The sequence below is a fragment of the Pseudophryne corroboree genome, chromosome 1 (genome assembly GCF_028390025.1).
Source record: "Pseudophryne corroboree isolate aPseCor3 chromosome 1, aPseCor3.hap2, whole genome shotgun sequence".
Lineage (NCBI taxonomy): Eukaryota > Metazoa > Chordata > Amphibia > Anura > Myobatrachidae > Pseudophryne > Pseudophryne corroboree.
The window spans coordinates 505,620,545-505,643,684 of record NC_086444.1 but is presented as its reverse complement, the minus strand read 5'-3'; the positions used below and the strand labels follow the sequence as shown (position 1 = coordinate 505,643,684).

At 45.3% G+C, this 23,140-nt stretch overlaps 1 protein-coding gene across 1 annotated transcript in view; it reads left to right on the top strand.

Moving 5' to 3' along the window:
* Positions 1-23,140, top strand: part of LOC134910365 (transmembrane channel-like protein 1) — a 155,311-nt gene that overhangs the window by 68,857 nt on the left and 63,314 nt on the right. Inside the window, exons 14-16 of the mRNA XM_063918346.1 lie at positions 3,150-3,278; positions 9,414-9,481; positions 11,367-11,606. Coding sequence (XP_063774416.1) covers positions 3,150-3,278; positions 9,414-9,481; positions 11,367-11,606 — 437 coding nt within the window. The remainder of the gene's footprint in view (positions 1-3,149; positions 3,279-9,413; positions 9,482-11,366; positions 11,607-23,140) is intronic.

The window sequence follows — 23,140 nt, the reverse complement described above, 5'->3', positions numbered from 1 at the left end:
ATGTAGACTAGAGGGCTCAGAAGCAGGTGTAATATCTACCCATAAATTAACCCCACAACATGGGAAAATATACATTTGTCACTGAGGATAATAGCATTTTATATATAGCTGCTAATAAACATATCATTTGTTTGTGACAGTGTTGGTGAGAGCTTACTGCTTAGCGGTGATACTGTAGGGCCTGGTAAATAAAAATACACATTATGCTACTGCCTTCTCTTGTGAGATTCTGATTAATATGGGGTATATGCAATTGCGGTAAAATTTCCGCAAATGTCGAAAAAAATTCGACAATGCAATACAGTACTTTTCGACAAAAAAACGGCCGTTTCAGATTCGACTTTTTGAAATTCGACAGTTGGCAAATTCGACATGTCTGCAATGGTAAAAATGCGGCTTTTCGACAAAAGTATATTCAATTTAAGAATGTAGATTCGACAACAGTGCTTTTCAACAGTCATTTCGTCAATTTCAGCCCGCCTCATTTTGGTGGCGGAATCTAATAAAATTTTTTTAAAAACGTTTTTTTGTGTGTTTTTGTTGTTGCTAATAGCATATCTATTTATATTAGAAGGGATTATCTACTTGGTTTGTCTATTAGGAGCCACAAGTATTATTTATATATTTTTTAAAAGAATATATATTTTTTTTTTACTGACTAAAATAATATGGAGAGATCAGAGCATGTTTTTCAGTGGGAAGGGGTGGGAATGGGTTAAAAATCAAGAAAAAAAATGTGTGGAGTCCCCCCTCCTAAGCATAACCAGCCTCGGGCTCTTTGAGCCGGTCCTGGTTGTAAAAATACGGGGAAAAAATTGACAGGGGATCCCCCGTATTTTTACAACCAGCACCGGGCTCTGCATCCGGTCCTGGTGCAAAAAATACGGGGGACAAAAGACATAGGGGTCCCCCGTATTTTTAACACCAGCACCGGGCTCCACTAGCTGGAGAGATAATGCCACAGCCGGGGGACACTTTTATACCGGTCCCTGCGGCCGTGGCATTAAATCCCCAACTTGTCACCCCTGGCCCGGGTACCCTGGAGTAGTGGGGACCCCTTAAATCAAGGCGTCCCCCCCTCCAGCCACCCAAGGGCCAGGGGTGAAGCCCGAGGCTGTCCCCCCATCCAAGGGCTGCGGATGGGGGGCTGATAGCCTTGTGTCAAATAAAAGAATCTTGTTTTTTGTAGCAGAACTACAAGTCCCAGCAAGCCTCCCCCGCAAGCTGGTACTTGGAGAACCACAAGTACCAGCATGCGGGGGGGGGGGGGGGACGGGCCCTCTGGTACCTGTAGTTCTACTGCAAAAAATACCCAAATAAAAACAGTACACGCACACCGTGAAAGTAAAACTTTATTACATACATGCATGCCGACAGACACATACTTACCTATGTTCACACGCCGACTCTGTCCACTTCTCCCGTTTCCCCCCCGCATGCTGGTACTTGTGGTTCTCCAAGTACCAGCTTGTGGGGGAGGCTTGCTGAGACTTGTAGTTCTGCTACAAAAAACAAGATTCTTTTATTTGACACAAGGCTATCAGCCCCCCATCCGCAGCCCTTGGATGGGGTGGACAGCCTTGGGCTTCACCCCTGGCCCTTAGTTGGCTGGAGCGGGGGACCCCTTGATTTAAGGGGTCCCCACTCCTCCAGGGTACCCAGGCCAGGGGTGACTAGTTGGGGATTTAATGCCACGGCCGCAGGGATCGGTATAAAAGTGTCCCCCGGCTGTGGCATTATCTCTCCAGCTAGTGGAGCCCGGTGCTGGTGTTAAAAATACGGGGGACCCCTACGCTTTTTGTCCCCCGTATTTTTTGCACCAGGACCTGACGCAGAGCCCGGTGCTGGTTGTAAAAATACGGGGGATCCCCTGTCAATTTTCCCCCCGTATTTGTACAACCAGGACCAGCTCAAAGAGTCCGAGGCTGGTTATGCTTAGGATGGGGGACCCCACGCAATTTTTTTCTTGTTTTTTAAACACTTTTGTGCCGTCCAAAAAGTCGAATCCAGGACGCACACTATCCGTCAATTGGTCCGTTTTTCGACAGCGGGACTGTCTAATCCGTTTTTTATTGAATATGTCGAATTCGGGTCCCGGGGGCAGGGTGTCTGACTGTCGAATTGTGTCGAATTAAAAAACGGTCGAATTCCAGCCGGAATTCGACCGCAATTGCATATACCCCATATGTCTTAATTTAAAGTTAATGTTATTGCAGTCATACAACATGATAATGAATTCAGTAGTTACTATAGTAATTAGTAATTGCACATGCTGCATACTCATGTTATGCCCCGGCCCCATTTACAGTATGGATTTCCCAGCACCGGTAGAACAGTTCCACAGCACACGGGTTCAGTGCGAAAGGCACCGACCTGGGAATAACCGGTGTAAAAGTAGTCTGTCCCAGGTCTGACCCAGTTTGAAACAGGAGGCAGTTGATAGTTAGAAGAAAGACAGTCACTAGGTCGACACCATATGGTCGACAGTCGAAAGCCTGACAGGGTCAAAAGTCAGATAGGGTCAAAAGTCCGACAGCCAAAAGTCCGACAGCATCAAAATGTCGACACGTGTTAATTTTTGTTTTTTAGCAATTTTTCATGTCACAAACTATTACCTATAGTAACCTTGTGGCGACCGAAGCAAGCCCGCAAGGCGACAAATTTCAACAAAATTTTTGGGGAAATTTAAAAAACACACAAAATGTTTTTTTTTTTGTGTGTCGACATTTTGACTCTGTGGACTTTTTGAATGTCGATCTTAACACTGTTGGACTTTTGACCCTGTAGGACTGTTGGCCTTTTGAATGTCGGACTTTGACTGTTGACCATATGGTGTTGACGTAATGACTGTCTATCTTTTAACTGTCTAACTTATATACCACACCTGTTTGGATCCATGTTCCACATCCCAAGTCAGACCCGGGACTTTGGTGTAAAAGGGTTGTAATTGTGCTACTAATCATAGGGTCCTTGTTCTGTAACTCAGATCTTACCCTCTAATGAAATAGGTGCTCATTCTTTATACTATATTTTTTAAGTATTGGTCACAAAACATGTTCTAGGAAAAATAATACTATTGCATTGTACAAAAATGTAAATAACAGAAAAAAACATTTATAATTTAGCAGAAAACTTTGTTTTGATTCCAGGAATTTGTTCGGCTTACTGTAAATGATATCATGACAACATATATCACTATACTAACTGGTGACTTCTTACAAGCAGTTTTTGTACGCTTTTTTAATTACTGTTGGTGCTGGGATCTGGAGTATGGATGGGTATGTAATTATTCATTACATTTTCTTCCTTTATGAGCAACTACTGTATATTTTAACATCTGCTACATTTCCATAAATAGCAAAATGAGCATCTTAATGAGAAAATACCTAAATCCCAGATACTGGTGCATGCGTGTACAGACCATGATGCATATGCACACTTCTGGTTTCAGATCTCCAATTCTAATGTGCAATATCTGACCACTCTAAATGGTAATTAAACCATCAACTATTTGCAACAGACTATTGATGGCTGCTAACCATCCATAGTCGATGGCTATCACTAGTCTGCAGCTATAATTTAAAGGTCCAGGACACATTGTCACATGCCCTCTGCCCCCCTTAGTCTGGCTCTGCACTGGTGCCCACCAGGGATTACTCCTGCCCCCTGCCAGTCTTGTCTGACCCTGATATTAAGCCATTTCCAGGATTTGAATTTCTACCCCTCCTCCACTTTGAACTGGACAGTGCTTTTAAGCTCTCTATCACTTAGCTGGGTTCCTACCACCTGGAATTAGAGTGGCCAAGTAGAGCTCCCAGTGGCTGAGGACCATTAGTTCCTCATCTCGACTGAAGTCCATGGGAAATGAGGGAACTAATACTGTAGAACTAAGCCCATTTCTGTGACAACCATTGCTGTCTATGGTCTGAAAGAAGAAGTTGTCCTCTCAGGCCATTGGTTTTCTCTGGTTCCCACTGCTCAGTGGTCCTTTTTTACTGGTTAAAGTGGAGGAGAGGGTTCCCTCATTAATGAGGCCTGGTGTTTTCTATTAAATCTTAGATCACAGCACATATAGCAGCAAACACTCTCTACTATAACCGTCAATGTTATATTTTACATGCAAATATCTCAAAATCAATTAAAATACAGTACAGCTCACTAACTTTTTGTTAATATGTTATAGCATATGTTTGTTTTTGAAAATTGGAAATTTTTCTCCATTTCTCCTATATATGTTGTGTACCTCCATTTTTTTCTTTTGGATTATTGCTGTGATGGTATGTACAACTTACACAATATTCTCTTTTGTACGTCTGTAATGTCCATTCGGAGAAATGTAATAAAAATATTTTTTTTAAAAAAAGATACTGTACAAACTTTCTTCAAGAAAATTACACATTTCTGCATAAAAGTTTCACTAATGTCATGTAACATTCAGCTTCTACTATTTTGATATTTATTCAAAAACATCTAAAAATATGAAGTTGAAATGGAAAGCTGAGATAAACTTTAAAATATCATCACTATCAGTATAATTAAATAGTTTAAAATACTAGTTATTAATTTTTCATCGTGCCTATATTTTGTGGGCCCTATGCTGTTATGACACTACAGATGTGACCTCATACACTGCTGCTATATTTTCTGCAAATACAGTAGCCCCTCTTTGCGTATCAGGTCCTGAGCGAGTCTTCTGTGCTGAGCAACTTTCTCACTCAAAATGTGCATCATATTCACAGAAATAAAACAACTGGGGGAAGGGGGCAACAAAACTGCAGAACTACATTGCACTGATCAATGGGATGTATGACATCTGAATCTGTATATCAATTATATATGCAGCGGCCACGGCTTCTTCTCATACCAAATTCCATTTTACTTCATCGGCGACTTTGTATGTGTTTAAAGCTTATTCCTGTGTTGTTAAAGTCACAACCCAGGATCTTTAGTACACTGTGGGGTAAATTTACTAAGATTAGTGTTTGGTTGAGATTGCATTTTTGTGTGAGTTTACTCTGTGTTTACAACTTGGAGAGTTACTAAAATGAATGTAAAAACACGATTTGAACAGAAATAGATGGCCAAACACATAAATAAAAGACAATAGATAATCAAACAATATAGTACAGTACTTCCATAGACAAGAACACAACTCACAGATTTACTAAGAATTGCGTTTCCAAACATGATTGAACATGGAGCAAACTTGGACCAATATAGAAGAATCAAATAGACGACCTCATAAGTGGTGTGGTTGCATGTGTTTGCACTTGAAATTAATCAATCATGATGGCTATAAAAGGAGCCAAGTTACCTGCATTCATTTCTCTGACTCAAACAATGCTGAATTTGCTTCTGGTGCTATCCAGAGCACATATATGGCATATGTGATACTATTACCAGACTGGAAGGACCCAGGAGCAACAAACAGAACACACAAGAAACAGCAGCTTATGCAGATAACATAGAGATTCCGCAGTCCTTGATTTCGTTAAGGGCCTTTGATTCTTAATGCATTTTCTGGTGATAAGGTCATGTATTACCTTGTCGATATGGGCCTAGACCCTGAGACATCTTGCTTATATACTGTCTGAGGCCTGCTTAAACTGCTGGGTATGTTGCACTTTGTGGCAACTGGGAACTTTCAATCTGTCACTGGTAGAGTCCTTGGAATCTACCAGGCGACATTCTCCAGATGCCTAATCCCTGGCAACATTCATGCCTCTGAACAGCACCTGTATCTGCTAGCCTAGCCAGGAGTCACAGTGGCATTCAGTCAGGGTAGCTTTTTATAGCATTGCAGACATGCCTAATGTCCTCTTTGTTATAGACTGCACACACATTGGCTAAGGCTACCAAGGGTGGGGGTGCAAATTTTCCTCAACCATCATCATGCCCATTCTACCAACATGCAGTTGGTGTGTGATGCAAACATTTAAATCATGAGTGATGTAGTCCTATCCTCGCTGAAATCACAATGTCCTTATCCTCAGTCAGTCATTCCTCCAGAAGATACTTAAGAACAGGCAAATGGGATGGCTGCTGGGTAAGTACAAATTACACTGGCCCATTACTTACAATCTACATTCATATATGTAGCTGTTTCACAATTATTATTTTTTTTGCCTTCTAGGTTATTCTGGCTATGGCTGTTTCTACTGGCTTCTGATAGTTGTTTCCAGATTCATCTGCTGAGTATAACCATAATGATGTGCATAAGACCATTAGATCTGTGATAGAACACTCTTTTGGCCTATTAAAATCTAGGTTCTGCTGTATTAACAAATCTGGAGGCATTTTGATGTAAACACCACCTAAAATATCAGACATTGGGGGTTATTCCGACCCGTTCACACGCTGCTGTTCATCGCAGCGGTATGGACGGGTTGGAACTGCGCATGTGCGGCATCTGCATTGTGCAGGTCCATCGTTGCCCGGCGACGGCCGGCACCTGGCAGCGATGCCGCGTATGAAGAAAGCGGTTGCAGCGGCGACCGCAAGAAGATTGACAGGAGGAAGGTGTTTCAGGGCGTCAACTCACCGTTTTCCGGGTGTGAAGATCCGAACGCAGGCATGTCCAGGCATTTAGACGGTGGATGTCTGACGTCAATTCCGGGACCTTCATCGCTGGATCCATCGCACAGGGTAAGTAACTGCAGGGCTAGTCTTGTTTTACACACAACTTTTTTTAGCATAGCAGAGCTGCACAAGTGATCGCAGCCCTGCTATACTAAAATACACTACCCCATAGGCAGCATCTATTTGATGGCATGAGTAATATGCTCAGGATATAACAGCAATTCATAATTAAGAAGCACAAAACAGACAGTATAATTCAGTGCCGTAACTAGACATTTTAGCGCTGTGTGCAAGAAACGGCATCGGCGCCCCTCCCCCTTAACGTAAACCGGCGGCAGTGCACGCCGTAGGCGTGCGCAAAATATATAGGGGCGTGGCTTCACGGGAAAGGGGTGTAGCCACAAAATAATACCAATTCATATAATGGTGCACAGTAGTCTCCATTATTCAAATTACGCCGCACAGTAGCGACACTACACCAGGTAGATACCCTTTTTACACATTACGGCAGACAGCGTCCCCTTTGTACACATTACGGCAGACAGCGTCCCCCTTTTTACACATTGCGGCAGACAGAGCCCCCTCTTTACGCATTACGACGGACAGCGTCCCCTATTTTACACATTACGGCGGACAGCATCCCCTTTTTTACACATTACTGCAGACAGCTTCCCCTTTTTTACACATTACGGCAGACAGCGTTCCCTTTTTTACACATTACAGCAGACAGCGTCCCCTTTTTTACACATTACAGCAGACAGCGTCCCCTTTTTTACACATTACGGCAGACAGCGTCCCCCTTTTTTACACATTACGGCAGACAGCGTCCCCCTTACACCCCCTACCCTTAGAGTGGAGTGTAGTGAAGTGTACTTTGGTGTACAGAGATAAGGGTAAGAGAGAGAGTAGAGGTTGACAGATAGAGAGGGGAGGGGAAAGAAGAAAAGAGAGAGGAGAAAAGGGGAGAGAGTAGGATGAGACAGACAGAAAGAATGAGAAGGGGGGAAGCAGACAGAGAGAAGGGTGGGAGAAAGAGAGAGATAAATAAAGAGAGAGAAGGGTGGGAGACTGAGAGAGAGGGTGGACCAAGGATTGAGACAGACATTCCACCCACCAGTACAGGCATCACTGTGTACTTCTCTGTACAGGCGGCACTGTGTTCCTCCTTGCTCCCCCCACACCCCACCTTCATACATTCGGCAGCAGTGGATCCCCCTGTCATTGGCACTGGCAGCAGCGCTGCGGATCCCCCTGTCATTGGTGCTGGCAGCAGCGTTGCGGATCCCCCTGTCATTGGCGCTGGCAGCAGCGCCGCGGATCCCCCTGTCATTGGCGCCAGCAGCAGCAGCAGCGGATCCCCGTGCCAAGGCCAGTCACTACGTCGTGACGTAAAGGCAGTAAGAGGAAGGGGAGGAAATGTGAGTGGAGGGGCTGGCCCGCCCCCTTATGTTTTATTACTGCCCCTGGAGGAGAGGAACCCCGCAGCAGCAGCAGTTAGTATTGATAGCTTCGGCTATGGGGCGGGGGGAGGCGGAGCAGACCGTTACTCATCACCTGTGTATATTGTGCTGCCGGCAGATTGCGCCCCAGGTCATCCTGCGCTGTGTGCAAGGCACACAGCGCACATAGCTAGTTACGGCACTGGTATAATTATACTTTACAGTAGAATGTTTTTTTTTGGGGGGGGGGCACAAGTTCTTACACAAAACTCACATTACAAGCAGTATTTAGTACAACATAGACACTCACCAGGCATCCCTGGGGTATTGGTTGGTGTAATGGTTAGCATTACTGCCTCACAGCACTGACGTAATGGATTCGATTCCCACCATGGCTCTAACTGTGTGGAGTTTGTATATTCTCCCTGTACTTGTGTGGGTTTCCTCTGGGTACTCCGGTTTCCTCCCACATTCCAAAGGTTAATTGGCTCCCAACAAAATTGACCATAGCGTGAATGTGTGTGCATGTACAAGTGGTAGGGAATATAGATTGTAAGCTCCACTGGGGCAGGGACTGATGTGAATGGCCAAATATTCTCTCTAAAGCACTGCAAAATGTGTGTGACCTATATAAATAACTGGTAATAAATAAATAAATAAATAAATAAATAAATTGATCCACACACATGCAAGCTGGCAATGACCTCTGGAGCAATTATGTTCTTCAAGGGTTCCAAATAAGGAGAGCTGGTAAGAAGAGCCAACACCTGTTGCCCTTCTACCCTGGACTCCTTGGCTATTTTCAGCTTTACCTGTCTTTTAATATCTGAAAATTATTTATTGCAGTTATCTTTGCGGCGACAAACATGTCCTGCAGACATGTCCAAAAAGCAATTTATGAAACTTCATGACTTTAGTCACTTATGCAAACATGACATGAGACGACTAAAGACGATTGCATAGCTCATCGAAAAGCATGATTCAGTCCTATACAATTCTTAGTAAATCTGTGTGTTTGATCGAGAAAACTCATACATTCTGTAACATAGCGATGTCCAGCATGTTCATTCTTGACCAAACATGAATCATACATTTACCCCTGTGAGAGGTGTAGTTTTGCGAATAATACATAAAAATGAAAGAAATAGATGGTGCACTAAATCTCTCGGAGTGGATCAGTAGAGCTGTATGGTCTTTAGGTGTATGAGGACACATCTATATATACTGCTCTGTGTTACAGTAGATGACATATTACAATTAAGAAAACACAGTAGCAAGATCTACCATTGGTTTCATTAAAACAATGTAAATCTGCTGTAAAAGGTTGCAAAACTGAATATCTGTGACTACTTACATTTCCATAAATGACAAACTTTTATTTATTTTTAATTGCAGCCTTCATATTGTGAATTTGATATAAGTGGTAATGTGCTGGGGTTGATTTTCAATCAAGGTATGATCTGGTAAGTAAATGTCCTTATGAATACAGAATTAACTGAACAGCACATACATAATTGTAATATTATGTAGTATGTATTGTGTCATGTACTGTAGAATATTGATGAAGCTACAGTACAAGAAAAAGTAAGGGTGTGTACACACGGTGAGATATTTTCTTTTGATTTTGACTATATAGTCAAAATCGCAAGAAAGGTTAGTGCAGATCGCAAGGTGAAAGTCACCTTGCGATCCCGATTCGATCCCGATTCGCGGTCCCGCCAGGTCGGCATCGCAAGAAAAGATAGACTGTGCAGGCAAGTCAATCGTTGCTAGATCGGTGTACTATCTAGTTCATCTCACATGTCAATGACATCTCACATAAACCAAAATCTCACATAAGCCAAAATCTCACATAAGGCAAAATCGTAAACACACATAGTCCATATCTCAAGAAAAGTTAGTCAAAATCTGTGCTATCTGGGCTCCGGGGAGTTCAAGGGAAATCGCAAGTGAAAATCGGGCATAGCAAGGATCTCACCGTGTGTACACACCCTAAGATGTTGCTGTGACATGCACAGTGACAGTTGGATGGCGGCACACATTGCCACTAATGATGGCTCTTCCGTTGGATGCTGTGTCTGTGCTGCAAGTTGTCATTTATGCCTCTAGAGTGGGAGGTGGAGGACCCTGAACAAGTATTTTAGCTACACCCCATGTCTTGCTTCCCTTCCCCATGCAGCCTGGACATGTCAGAAGTAGCTGACTGACAGTAGTGGAGGGTGCTGTGGTGGAAATGAGTAAAGGAGGGGGGGGGGGGGGAGAGTGGATGAAAGAGAGAAGAGGGAAAAGAGAGAAAAGGGGAAAAGAGAGGGAGAAAGAGAAAATTGGTAAGAGACAAAAGTGTTGGAGACAGAAAAGAGAGGGGGAAAGAGAAGACAGAGCAATACAGAGAAAGGAGGGGGAATGGGGAGAGAAACAGAAAGAGGGAGATTTCTGTGTGCTCCCAGCCCATTAATGATTCATGAATGCCAGGTTCAAAATAATTGGTGGAATTTTCTGCATTAATATGCTAACATAATAGCAAATTTGTATATGACTTACAACATATACTTCTAATATACAATTCCATAATGCCCAGTGCTAAAACACTGCTGCCAGTATTAAAGGGTCTATGTACTAAGCCTCGGAGAGAGATAAAGTACCAACCAACCAGCTCTTAACTGTCATTTTTTTAAACATATCCTGTAACAATGCAGTGATGAGCTGATTGTCTGGTATTTTATCTCTCTCCACGGCTTAGAACATAGACCCCTTAGTCACTGCTTAATATAATTGGACTGTTCTTAGTTGCAATGTCAATGTTGCTCCTGTGTATGAGCATACTGCTGTTTATATATCAGTATCCTATATGTAATAATCACAGCATGCATCACATGGGGATATACTGTATTTCATATCTTGGAGAGAGATAAAGGGGAGTTGGGGCACATACCAACCTTTCAGCCTTACATTGTATTAATGTCCCCCCCCCCCTCCCCCTCATAGCCTGTATGCGATCGGCGATTTCCCTGATCCTTTGAACATGCAGTAAGATCAGGGGAAGCGCGGGATGACCCCACGGGAGCGCGCCATGCATGATATCGTGCATACACACAGAACAACTCAATCGGGAATGCCCCGCGAACGCCCCGATCGTTGGACAAATTGTTCCGTGTGCATGCGCCTTAATTATACTGACAATTATTTATCAGAGAATTCCACTATGCATACCTGGATTCTACTATACAGTACAGTATGTTCGACATGAAAATGTGCTTAATTATACAAAGACTCTAATTTATCATGTTCAAAAGATATTGTTCCAAACAAGATAAATGAATCCATTTTATTTTCGTGTTCTCTTTTTAGGATGGGATCATTTTATGCTCCATGCCTTCCAGCCATTAATGTGTTCCGTCTACATACATCCATGTACTTACAATGCTGGGCAGTAATGTGCTGCAATGTTCCCCATGCACGAGTGTTTAAAGCCTCCAGGTCCAACAATTTCTACATGGCCATGCTGCTCTTCATTCTTTTCTTGGCCATGTTGCCAGTGATATATACCATCGTCTCCATCCCTCCATCTTTTGATTGTGGACCTTTTAGGTATTCAATTTAATATCAACATATTTTATATATACATCTTTTCAGTACATAAATATTACTTGCTAGTGTTCCTACACATTTATCTTGCAGCTCCGAGGCAGGCTGTAAGTGGAAAGCTGTGTTCCCCTGCCAGAAATGCCTGGACTTGGGGTGTTTGTTATTGCTCCAGAGCTATGGGTACTGAAGGGCAAGCATGCTAAAGAAACTGAGGTGGAGATCTATCAAAGGGGCCCTACACACTCGGCGATGCGCCGCCGAGGTGCCCGACGGCCGATACGGCCGACGAGCGACCCGGCGGCGGGGGGGCAGTGACGGGGGGAGTGAAGTTTCTTCACTCCCCCCGTCACCCGGCTGCATTGAAGTGCAGGCAAATATGGACGAGATCGTCCATATTGGCCTGCATGCACAGCCGATGGGAGATCAGCGATGAACGAGCGCGGGGCCGCGCATCGTTCATCGCTGGAGTCTCCACACTGAAAGATATGAACGAGTTCTCGTTCATTTATGAACGAGATCGTTCATATCTTTCAGAATATCGGCAAGTGTGTAGGGCCTAAAACCTTATAAAGAGGAAAACTGGAGAAGTTGCCCATAGCAACCAATCAGCTAGCATTTATAAAATGATAGCTAGAAGCTGATTGGTTTCTTCTCCACTTTTCCCCCTTAAAGGGTTTGATAGATCTCCACCTCAGTTTCTCTAGCATGGTTGCCCTTCAGTACCTATAGCTCTGGAGCAATAACAAGCACCCCAAGTCCAGCATTTCTGGCAGGGGAACAGTTTTCCCTGGACATATTAACATGCAGTGATTAAGGCCTCATACCCACCCATATTGCACTTTCATTTTTAACTACTTTTAAGTTTAACCACTTAACAGACTAAATTTCCCCCAAAAGCTGTTCAGAAATTATTGGGGGGGGGGGGGGGGGGGGGGGGGGGGGTTTGAGTGAATTAGGTGAAGAACATGTATTTAAAATTATTCAAAATGATTTTATTACAAAAAAAGAAAAACTTTTTTGTATTAGTAAAAATAATATAGTTTTTTCAAACATCAGTAATCACCATCGGAATATTGTGACCATCGGAATCATCGCAACCATTTCGGTTATCATTTTAAAAGCCAGAACCACCACCAGGTGCACAGGTGGGGCTTGGTGGTTAAATTAACACTTCCCCAGTGGCTGCTATTGTCTGCAGACACTGGGTGGGTGGCCCTGCAGTGCTGACTGATCAGCAGTGCTGGATTTCCCACTAGGCACGTGAGGCCTATGGGTGGCACCTACTGGGGGCGGCACAGCAGTTCCCCCCCACCCCAAACCAGAGGAGCAGCATAGCAGTCTTCCCCCCCTCCTTGTGAACATTGCAAGTGTGGTGGAGCTAGCAGGGCAGGTAGTCATCCCGCTATATCCTGCTGGCCACACTCTGCCCCCCCCCCCCCCCCCCCCCCCCCCCACACACACACACACACAGCTACTTACTTGTGATTGGAAGAGCCAGGAGCTGAGGGATAGGAGCCGGATGGTGGTAAGTGACACACACACACACACACACACACACACACACACACACACACACACACACTCTCTCTCTCTCTCTCTCACTGGTGCAATGTGTATAAGGGGATACCTGGCACAATGTGTATAATGGGCTCGACCTGGCGCAATAAATATGAGACTCTACCTGGTGTAATGTGTAAAGGAGGCCCTACCTGGTGCAATGTGTATTAGCGGCACTACTTGGTGTAATGTTTGTAAGGCAGTGGTTCTCAAACTGTGTGCTGTGGCACCATGGGGCACCACGGGACACTTGCAGGGTTCCCCGGGTTGGTGACAGAGGACCTTCACTGTGCACTGTCCCTGTTTTCAGTGGGGAAGGGGAGCACCAGAGGAAACCTTTGCTCTGGTCTACAAGGTCTACAGCTGACCCTGCCCCTTATCCCGCATCAGTGGAGCGGAACAGCAGTCCCCCCCCCCCCCCCATCCCCCATATCAGTGGAGCGGCACAGCATTTCCTTCCCCCACTTTAGAGTAATGGCATAACAGTTTCCCCCCCCCCCACCCCCATCAGAACAGCGGCACAGCAGTCCCCCCCCCCCCCACCCATGTCAGAGCAGCTGTGCAGCATGGCATTCCCCCTCCTGCCGCCACATAAGAGCAGTAGCAGATGGAGGGTGTATAGACAGGTGGGTCGGGAGGAATGGCAGGGAGGTTTGGATGTTCGGCGAGCAATATCATTGTGCCTAGGGGCGGCCTGACCCCTATATCCATCTCTGCAGTGATCGGCAGTATGGTAACACTGGGTGAGCGTGCAGGGAGGCAGAGAGAGCAGCAGCAGAGGGAAATTTCTCTTTCCTGCAGCTGCAAACACTGTTTATGTGACTGGTCGGTAACTGACCAGGTCAGAAAAGGCACTTGCTGGTGTGGTCGCATCTAATGCGACCATGCCAGACAAGTGGTTAATGATTGTCCAAAGAGACTATTAACCACTAAGAAGTACTTAAAATCCACCCTGGCTGGATTCTACAGCAGGCAGCAGGGGAGGACTGGGGCTGTGAAACAGTTACAAGGGTGTGGCCTCGTGTGAGGACACGCAGCCTCCCCGAAAACGCAGCTGACACCCCCCAATTTCCCTGACGCCACCCCAAAAATGTTCCGTCGCCACCCCGCTGCGAACCCCTCTGCCTGTCAATCAGGCAGAACCGTTAGCAGTTAATGTGGGCTGACCGAATTAACTACTCGCACATGCGCAGGACTGGAACTGCATGTGCACACAGCGGGGGCTTCTAAGAAATTGCGGTCGCATTGTGTTTGCAATGCGACCTGAATTGGGCCTTATGTACATATTTTTTGTTTTCTGTATATTCTCAGTTTATATAAAGAAACACATTAATTCAGGATGCTAAAAGATTGATTGTTTTGTCAGGAACAGACCTGCATAGGAATATACTTCTATTTTCTAGAATTACGTAAGAGACAGTAGCTCTTTTCTGGCTGCAAGCTGTGACTCCGACACCATAGCCCATTGGCACAAGTCACTATTTTTGCCTATTTTCAAGTAGCATCTACTACAGCAAATAAGCACTCCTAATGAACCCTGCAGTGATTACAGCACTAAGCATCTTTTTATAGATTTAATTTACAATACTGTATTATCACTTGTGTATTAAAATCTGAATTAATATATTTACATATAATATAAATAATGTATCACTGACTCAGCACTCATGATTACCCGAGCTAGCCGTAATCAAACGTGTATATATATATATATATATATATATATATATATATATATGTTTTAGCACCCTCTAGTGGATGTTTATGGATATGCGTTACATTGTAGTACCACACTGAAGAAAATCCTGCACTTATGAGTATGGCTTAGGTGTTTCATAATGTGAGCAGTGTGTGCAGTACACAGGGGCCCTTAGGGCCAGGGCGGCCCACATCGCACACCCTTCACCCAGAGTATACTTGCCTTGTTCTGGCAAAAGGGTCCTCCCTCCAGTGCACTGTCTTCCCAGCAACATCTTTGGAATGATGGAACCAAGCAGGGATATAACATCTATTAGAGATGAGCGGGTTCGGTTTCTCTGAATCCGAACCCGCCAGAACTTCATGTTTTTTTTCACGGGTCCGAGCGACTCGGATCTTCCCGCCTTGCTCGGTTAACCCGAGCGCGCCCGAACGTCGTCATGACGCTGTCGGATTCTCGCGAGGCTCGGATTCTATCGCGAGACTCGGATTCTATATAAGGAGCCGCGCGTCGCCGCCATTTTCACACGTGCATTGAGATTGATAGGGAGAGGACGTGGCTGGCGTCCTCTCCGTTTAGAATAGATTAGAGAGACACTTGATTTACTAATTTTGGGGAGCATTAGGAGTACTCAGTAGTGTACAGTGCAGAGTTTTGCTGATAGTGACCAGTGACCACCAGTTTTATTTATAATCCGTTCTCTGCCTGAAAAAAGCGATACACAGCACACAGTGACTCAGTCACATACCATATCTGTGTGCACTGCTCAGGCTCAGGCCAGTGTGCTGCATCATCTATTATCTATATATAATATTATATATATCTGTCTGACTGCTCAGCTCACACAGCTTATAATTGTGGGGGAGACTGGGGAGCACTACTGCAGTGCCAGTTATAGGTTATAGCAGGAGCCAGGAGTACATAATATATTATATAGTGAGTGACCACCAGACACACAGTGCAGTTTATTTAATATATCCGTTCTCTGCCTGAAAAAAGCGATACACACAGTGACTCAGTCAGTCACATACCATATCTGTGTGCACTGCTCAGGCTCAGGCCAGTGTGCTGCATCATCTATATATATTATATATCTGTCTGACTGCTCAGCTCACACAGCTTATAATTGTGGGGGAGACTGGGGAGCACTACTGCAGTGCCAGTTATAGGTTATAGCAGGAGCCAGGAGTACATAATATTATATTAAAATTAAACAGTGCACACTTTTGCTGCAGGAGTGCCACTGCCAGTGTGACTAGTGACCAGTGACCTGACCACCAGTATATATAATATTAGTAGTATACTATCTCTTTATCAACCAGTCTATATTAGCAGCAGACACAGTACAGTGCGGTAGTTCACGGCTGTGGCTACCTCTGTGTCGGCACTCGGCAGCCCGTCCATAATTGTATATACCACCTAACCGTGGTTTTTTTTTCTTTCTTTATACATACATACTAGTTACGAGTATACTATCTCTTTATCAACCAGTCTATATATTAGCAGCAGACACAGTACAGTGCGGTAGTTCACGGCTGTGGCTACCTCTGTGTCGGCACTCGGCAGCCCGTCCATAATTGTATATACCACCTAACCGTGGTTTTTTTTTCTTTCTTTATACATACATACTAGTTACGAGTATACTATCTCTTTATCAACCAGTCTATATATTAGCAGCAGACACAGTACAGTGCGGTAGTTCACGGCTGTGGCTACCTCTGTGTCGGCACTCGGCAGCCCGTCCATAATTGTATATACCACCTAACCGTGGTTTTTTTTTCTTTCTTTATACATACATACTAGTTACGAGTATACTATCTCTTTATCAACCAGTCTATATATTAGCAGCAGACACAGTACAGTGCGGTAGTTCACGGCTGTGGCTACCTCTGTGTCGGCACTAGGCAGCCCGTCCATAATTGTATATACCACCTAACCGTGGTTTTTTTTTCTTTCTTTATACATACATACTAGTTACGAGTATACTATCTCTTTATCAACCAGTCTATATATTAGCAGCAGACACAGTACAGTGCGGTAGTTCACGGCTGTGGCTACCTCTGTGTCGGCACTCGGCAGCCCGTCCATAATTGTATATACCACCTAACCGTGGTTTTTTTTTCTTTCTTTATACATACATACTAGTTACGAGTATACTATCTCTTTATCAACCAGTCTATATTAGCAGCAGACACAGTACAGTGCGGTAGTTCACGGCTGTGGCTACCTCTGTGTCGGCACTCAGCAGCCCGTCCATAATTGTATATACCACCTAACCGTGGTTTTTTTTTCTTTCTTTATACATACATACTAGTTACGAGTATACTATCTCTTTATCAACCAGTCTATATTAGCAGCAGACACAGTACAGTGCGGTAGTTCACGGCTGTGGCTACCTCTGTGTCGGCACTCGGCAGCCCGTCCATAATTGTATATACCACCTAACCGTGGTTTTTTTTTCTTTCTTTATACATACATACTAGTTACGAGTATACTATCTCTTTATCAACCAGTCTATATATTAGCAGCAGACACAGTACAGTGCGGTAGTTCACGGCTGTGGCTACCTCTGTGTCGGCACTCAGCAGCCCGTCCATAATTGTATATACCACCTAACCGTGGTTTTTTTTTCTTTCTTTATACATACATACTAGTTACGAGTATACTATCTCTTTATCAACCAGTCTATATATTAGCAGCAGACACAGTACAGTGCGGTAGTTCACGGCTGTGGCTACCTCTGTGTCGGCACTCGGCAGCCCGTCCATAATTGTATATACCACCTAACCGTGGTTTTTTTTCTTTCTTTATACATACATACTAGTTACGAGTATACTATCTCTTTATCAACCAGTCTATATATTAGCAGCAGACACAGTACAGTGCGGTAGTTCACGGCTGTGGCTACCTCTGTGTCGGCACTCGGCAGCCCGTCCATAATTGTATATACCACCTAACCGTGGTTTTTTTTTCTTTCTTTATACATACATACTAGTTACGAGTATACTATCTCTTTATCAACCAGTCTATATATTAGCAGCAGACACAGTACAGTGCGGTAGTTCACGGCTGTGGCTACCTCTGTGTCGGCACTCGGCAGCCCGTCCATAATTGTATACTAGTATCCAATCCATCCATCTCCATTGTTTACCTGAGGTGCCTTTTAGTTGTGCCTATTAAAATATGGAGAACAAAAATGTTGTGGTTCCAAAATTAGGGAAAGATCAAGATCCACTTCCACCTCGTGCTGAAGCTGCTGCCACTAGTCATGGCCGAGACGATGAAATGCCAGCAACGTCGTCTGCCAAGGCCGATGCCCAATGGCATAGTACAGAGCATGTCAAAACCAAAACACCAAATATCAGTAAAAAAAGGACTCCAAAACCTAAAATAAAATTGTCGGAGGAGAAGCGTAAACTTGCCAATATGCCATTTACCACACGGAGTGGCAAGGAACGGCTGAGGCCCTGGCCTATGTTCATGGCTAGTGGTTCAGCTTCACATGAGGATGGAAGCACTCAGCCTCTCGCTAGAAAACTGAAAAGACTCAAGCTGGCAAAAGCACCGCAAAGAACTGTGCGTTCTTTGAAATCCCAAATCCACAAGGAGAGTCCAATTGTGTCGGTTGCGATGCCTGACCTTCCCAACACTGGACGTGAAGAGCATGCGCCTTCCACCATTTGCACGCCCCCTGCAAGTGCTGGAAGGAGCACCCGCAGTCCAGTTCCTGATAGTCAGATTGAAGATGTCAGTGTTGAAGTACACCAGGATGAGGAGGATATGGGTGTTGCTGGCGCTGGGGAGGAAATTGACCAGGAGGATTCTGATGGTGAGGTGGTTTGTTTAAGTCAGGAACCCGGGGAGACACCTGTTGTCCGTGGGAGGAATATGGCCGTTGACATGCCAGGTGAAAATACCAAAAAAATCAGCTCTTCGGTGTGGAGGTATTTCACCAGAAATGCGGACAACAGGTGTCAAGCCGTGTGTTCCCTTTGTCAAGCTGTAATAAGTAGGGGTAAGGACGTTAACCACCTCGGAACATCCTCCCTTATACGTCACCTGCAGCGCATTCATAATAAGTCAGTGACAAGTTCAAAAACTTTGGGTGACAGCGGAAGCAGTCCACTGACCAGTAAATCCCTTCCTCTTGTAACCAAGCTCACGCAAACCACCCCACCAACTCCCTCAGTGTCAATTTCCTCCTTCCCCAGGAATGCCAATTGTCCTGCAGGCCATGTCACTGGCAATTCTGACGAGTCCTCTCCTGCCTGGGATTCCTCCGATGCATCCTTGCGTGTAACGCCTACTGCTGCTGGCGCTGCTGTTGTTGCCGCTGGGAGTCGATGGTCATCCCAGAGGGGAAGTCGTAAGCCCACTTGTACTACTTCCAGTAAGCAATTGACTGTTCAACAGTCCTTTGCGAGGAAGATGAAATATCACAGCAGTCATCCTACTACAAAGCGGATAACTGAGTCCTTGACAACTATGTTGGTGTTAGACGTGCGTCCGGTATCCGCCGTTAGTTCACAGGGAACTAGACAATTTATTGAGGCAGTGTGCCCCCGTTACCAAATACCATCTAGGTTCCACTTCTCTAGGCAGGCGATACCGAGAATGTACACGGACGTCAGAAAAAGACTCACCAGTGTCCTAAAAAATGCAGTTGTACCCAATGTCCACTTAACCACGGACATGTGGACAAGTGGAGCAGGGCAGGGTCAGGACTATATGACTGTGACAGCCCACTGGGTAGATGTATGGACTCCCGCCGCAAGAACAGCAGCGGCGGCACCAGTAGCAGCATCTCGCAAACGCCAACTCTTTCCTAGGCAGGCTACGCTTTGTATCACCGCTTTCCAGAATACGCACACAGCTGAAAACCTCTTACGGCAACTGAGGAAGATCATCGCGGAATGGCTTACCCCAATTGGACTCTCCTGTGGATTTGTGGCATCGGACAACGCCAGCAATATTGTGTGTGCATTAAATATGGGCAAATTCAAGCACGTCCCATGTTTTGCACATACCTTGAATTTGGTGGTGCAGAATTTTTTAAAAAACGACAGGGGCGTGCAAGAGATGCTGTCGGTGGCCAGAAAAATTGCGGGACACTTTCGGCGTACAGGCACCACGTACAGAAGACTGGAGCACCACCAAAAACTACTGAACCTGCCCTGCCATCATCTGAAGCAAGAAGTGGTAACGAGGTGGAATTCAACCCTCTATATGCTTCAGAGGTTGGAGGAGCAGCAAAAGGCCATTCAAGCCTATACAATTGAGCACGATATAGTAGGTGGAATGCACCTGTCTCAAGTGCAGTGGAGAATGATTTCAACGTTGTGCAAGGTTCTGATGCCCTTTGAACTTGCCACACGTGAAGTCAGTTCAGACACTGCCAGCCTGAGTCAGGTCATTCCCCTCATCAGGCTTTTGCAGAAGAAGCTGGAGGCATTGAAGAAGGAGCTAAAAGGGAGCGATTCCGCTAGGCATGTGGGACTTGTGGATGCAGCCCTTAATTCGCTTAACAAGGATTCACGGGTGGTCAATCTGTTGAAATCAGAGCACTACATTTTGGCCACCGTGCTCGATCCTAGATTTAAAGCCTACCTTGGATCTCTCTTTCCGGCAGACACAGGTCTGCTGGGGTTGAAAGACCTGCTGGTGACAAAATTGTCAAGTCAAGCGGAACGCGACCTGTCAACATCTCCTCCTTCACATTCTCCCGCAACTGGGGGTGCGAGGAAAAGGCTCAGAATTCCGAGCCCACCCACTGGCGGTGATGCAGGGCAGTCTGGAGCGACTGCTGATGCTGACATCTGGTCCGGACTGAAGGACCTGACAACGATTACGGACATGTCGTCTACTGTCACTGCATATGATTCTCTCAACATTGATAGAATGGTGGAGGATTATATGAGTGACCGCATCCAAGTAGGCACGTCACACAGTCCGTACTTATACTGGCAGGAAAAAGAGGCAATTTGGAGGCCCTTGCACAAACTGGCTTTATTCTACCTAAGTTGCCCTCCCACAAGTGTGTACTCCGAAAGAGTGTTTAGTGCCGCCGCTCACCTTGTCAGCAATCGGCGTACGAGGTTACATCCAGAAAATGTGGAGAAGATGATGTTCATTAAAATGAATTATAATCAATTCCTCCGCGGAGACATTGACCAGCAGCAATTGCCTCCACAAAGTACACAGGGAGCTGAGATGGTGGATTCCAGTGGGGACGAATTGATAATCTGTGAGGAGGGGGATGTACACGGTGATATATCGGAGGGTGAAGATGAGGTGGACATCTTGCCTCTGTAGAGCCAGTTTGTGCAAGGAGAGATTAATTGCTTCTTTTTTGGGGGGGGTCCAAACCAACCCGTCATATCAGTCACAGTCGTGTGGCAGACCCTGTCACTGAAATGATGGGTTGGTTAAAGTGTGCATGTCCTGTTTTGTTTACACAACATAAGGGTGGGTGGGAGGGCCCAAGGACAATTCCATCTTGCACCTCTTTTTTCTTTGCATCATGTGCTGATTGGGGAGGGTTTTTTGGAAGGGACATCCTGCGTGACACTGCAGTGCCACTCCTAGATGGGCCCGGTGTTTGTGTCGGCCACTAGGGTCGCTAATCTTACTCACACAGTCAGCTACCTCATTGCGCCTCTTTTTTTCTTTGCGTCATGTGCTGTTTGGGGAGGGTTTTTTGGAAGGGACATCCTGCGTGACACTGCAGTGCCACTCCTAGATGGGCCCGGTGTTTGTGTCGGCCACTAGGGTCGCTAATCTTACTCACACAGCTACCTCATTGCGCCTCTTTTTTTCTTTGCGTCATGTGCTGTTTGGGGAGGGTTTTTTGGAAGGGACATCCTGCGTGACACTGCAGTGCCACTCCTAGATGGGCCCGGTGTTTGTGTCGGCCACTAGGGTCGCTAATCTTACTCACACAGCTACCTCATTGCGCCTCTTTTTTTCTTTGCGTCATGTGCTGTTTGGGGAGGGTTTTTTGGAAGGGACATCCTGCGTGACACTGCAGTGCCACTCCTAGATGGGCCCGGTGTTTGTGTCGGCCACTAGGGTCGCTAATCTTACTCACACAGCTACCTCATTGCGCCTCTTTTTTTCTTTGCGTCATGTGCTGTTTGGGGAGGGTTTTTTGGAAGGGCCATCCTGCGTGACACTGCAGTGCCACTCCTAGATGGGCCCGGTGTTTGTGTCGGCCACTAGGGTCGCTAATCTTACTCACACAGCTACCTCATTGCGCCTCTTTTTTTCTTTGCGTCATGTGCTGTTTGGGGAGGGTTTTTTGGAAGGGCCATCCTGCGTGACACTGCAGTGCCACTCCTAGATGGGCCCGGTGTTTGTGTCGGCCACTAGGGTCGCTAATCTTACTCACACAGCTACCTCATTGCGCCTCTTTTTTTCTTTGCGTCATGTGCTGTTTGGGGAGGGTTTTTTGGAAGGGACATCCTGCGTGACACTGCAGTGCCACTCCTAGATGGGCCCGGTGTTTGTGTCGGCCACTAGGGTCGCTTATCTTACTCACACAGCGACCTCGGTGCAAATTTTAGGACTAAAAATAATATTGTGAGGTGTGAGGTATTCAGAATAGACTGAAAATGAGTGTAAATTATGGTTTTTGAGGTTAATAATACTTTGGGATCAAAATGACCCCCAAATTCTATGATTTAAGCTGTTTTTTAGTGTTTTTTGAAAAAAACACCCGAATCCAAAACACACCCGAATCCGACAAAAAAAATTCGGTGAGGTTTTGCCAAAACGCGGTCGAACCCAAAACACGGCCGCGGAACCGACCCCAAAACCAAAACACAAAACCCGAAAAATTTCAGGCGCTCATCTCTAACATCTATATTCACATTTTTACATATGTACATGAAGTTCTCTTCTGAATGATTGGAAATATTCATGAGTTTTAATAAGTGTGAACATTTCAAGTACTAGCAGCGTCATGCTCATTTTGCTCCTCAGTAGTTTTATAGCTACTTAAACATGGGGGAAGGGTGCAAATTTTCACAAATTAGGGGCAAATGCAGGATTTACTCAGGGTATGTGTGTGTGTGTGTGTATGTGTGTGTATATATATGTGTATATATATATATATATATATATTAGTGATGAGCGGGTTCGGATCCTCGGGATCCGAACCCGCCCGAACTTCACCTTTTTTTTTGCACGGGTCCGAGCAACTCGGATCCTCCCGCCTTGCTTGGTTAACCCGAGCGCGCCCGAACGTCATCATCCCACGGTCGGATTCTCGCGAGATTCGTAT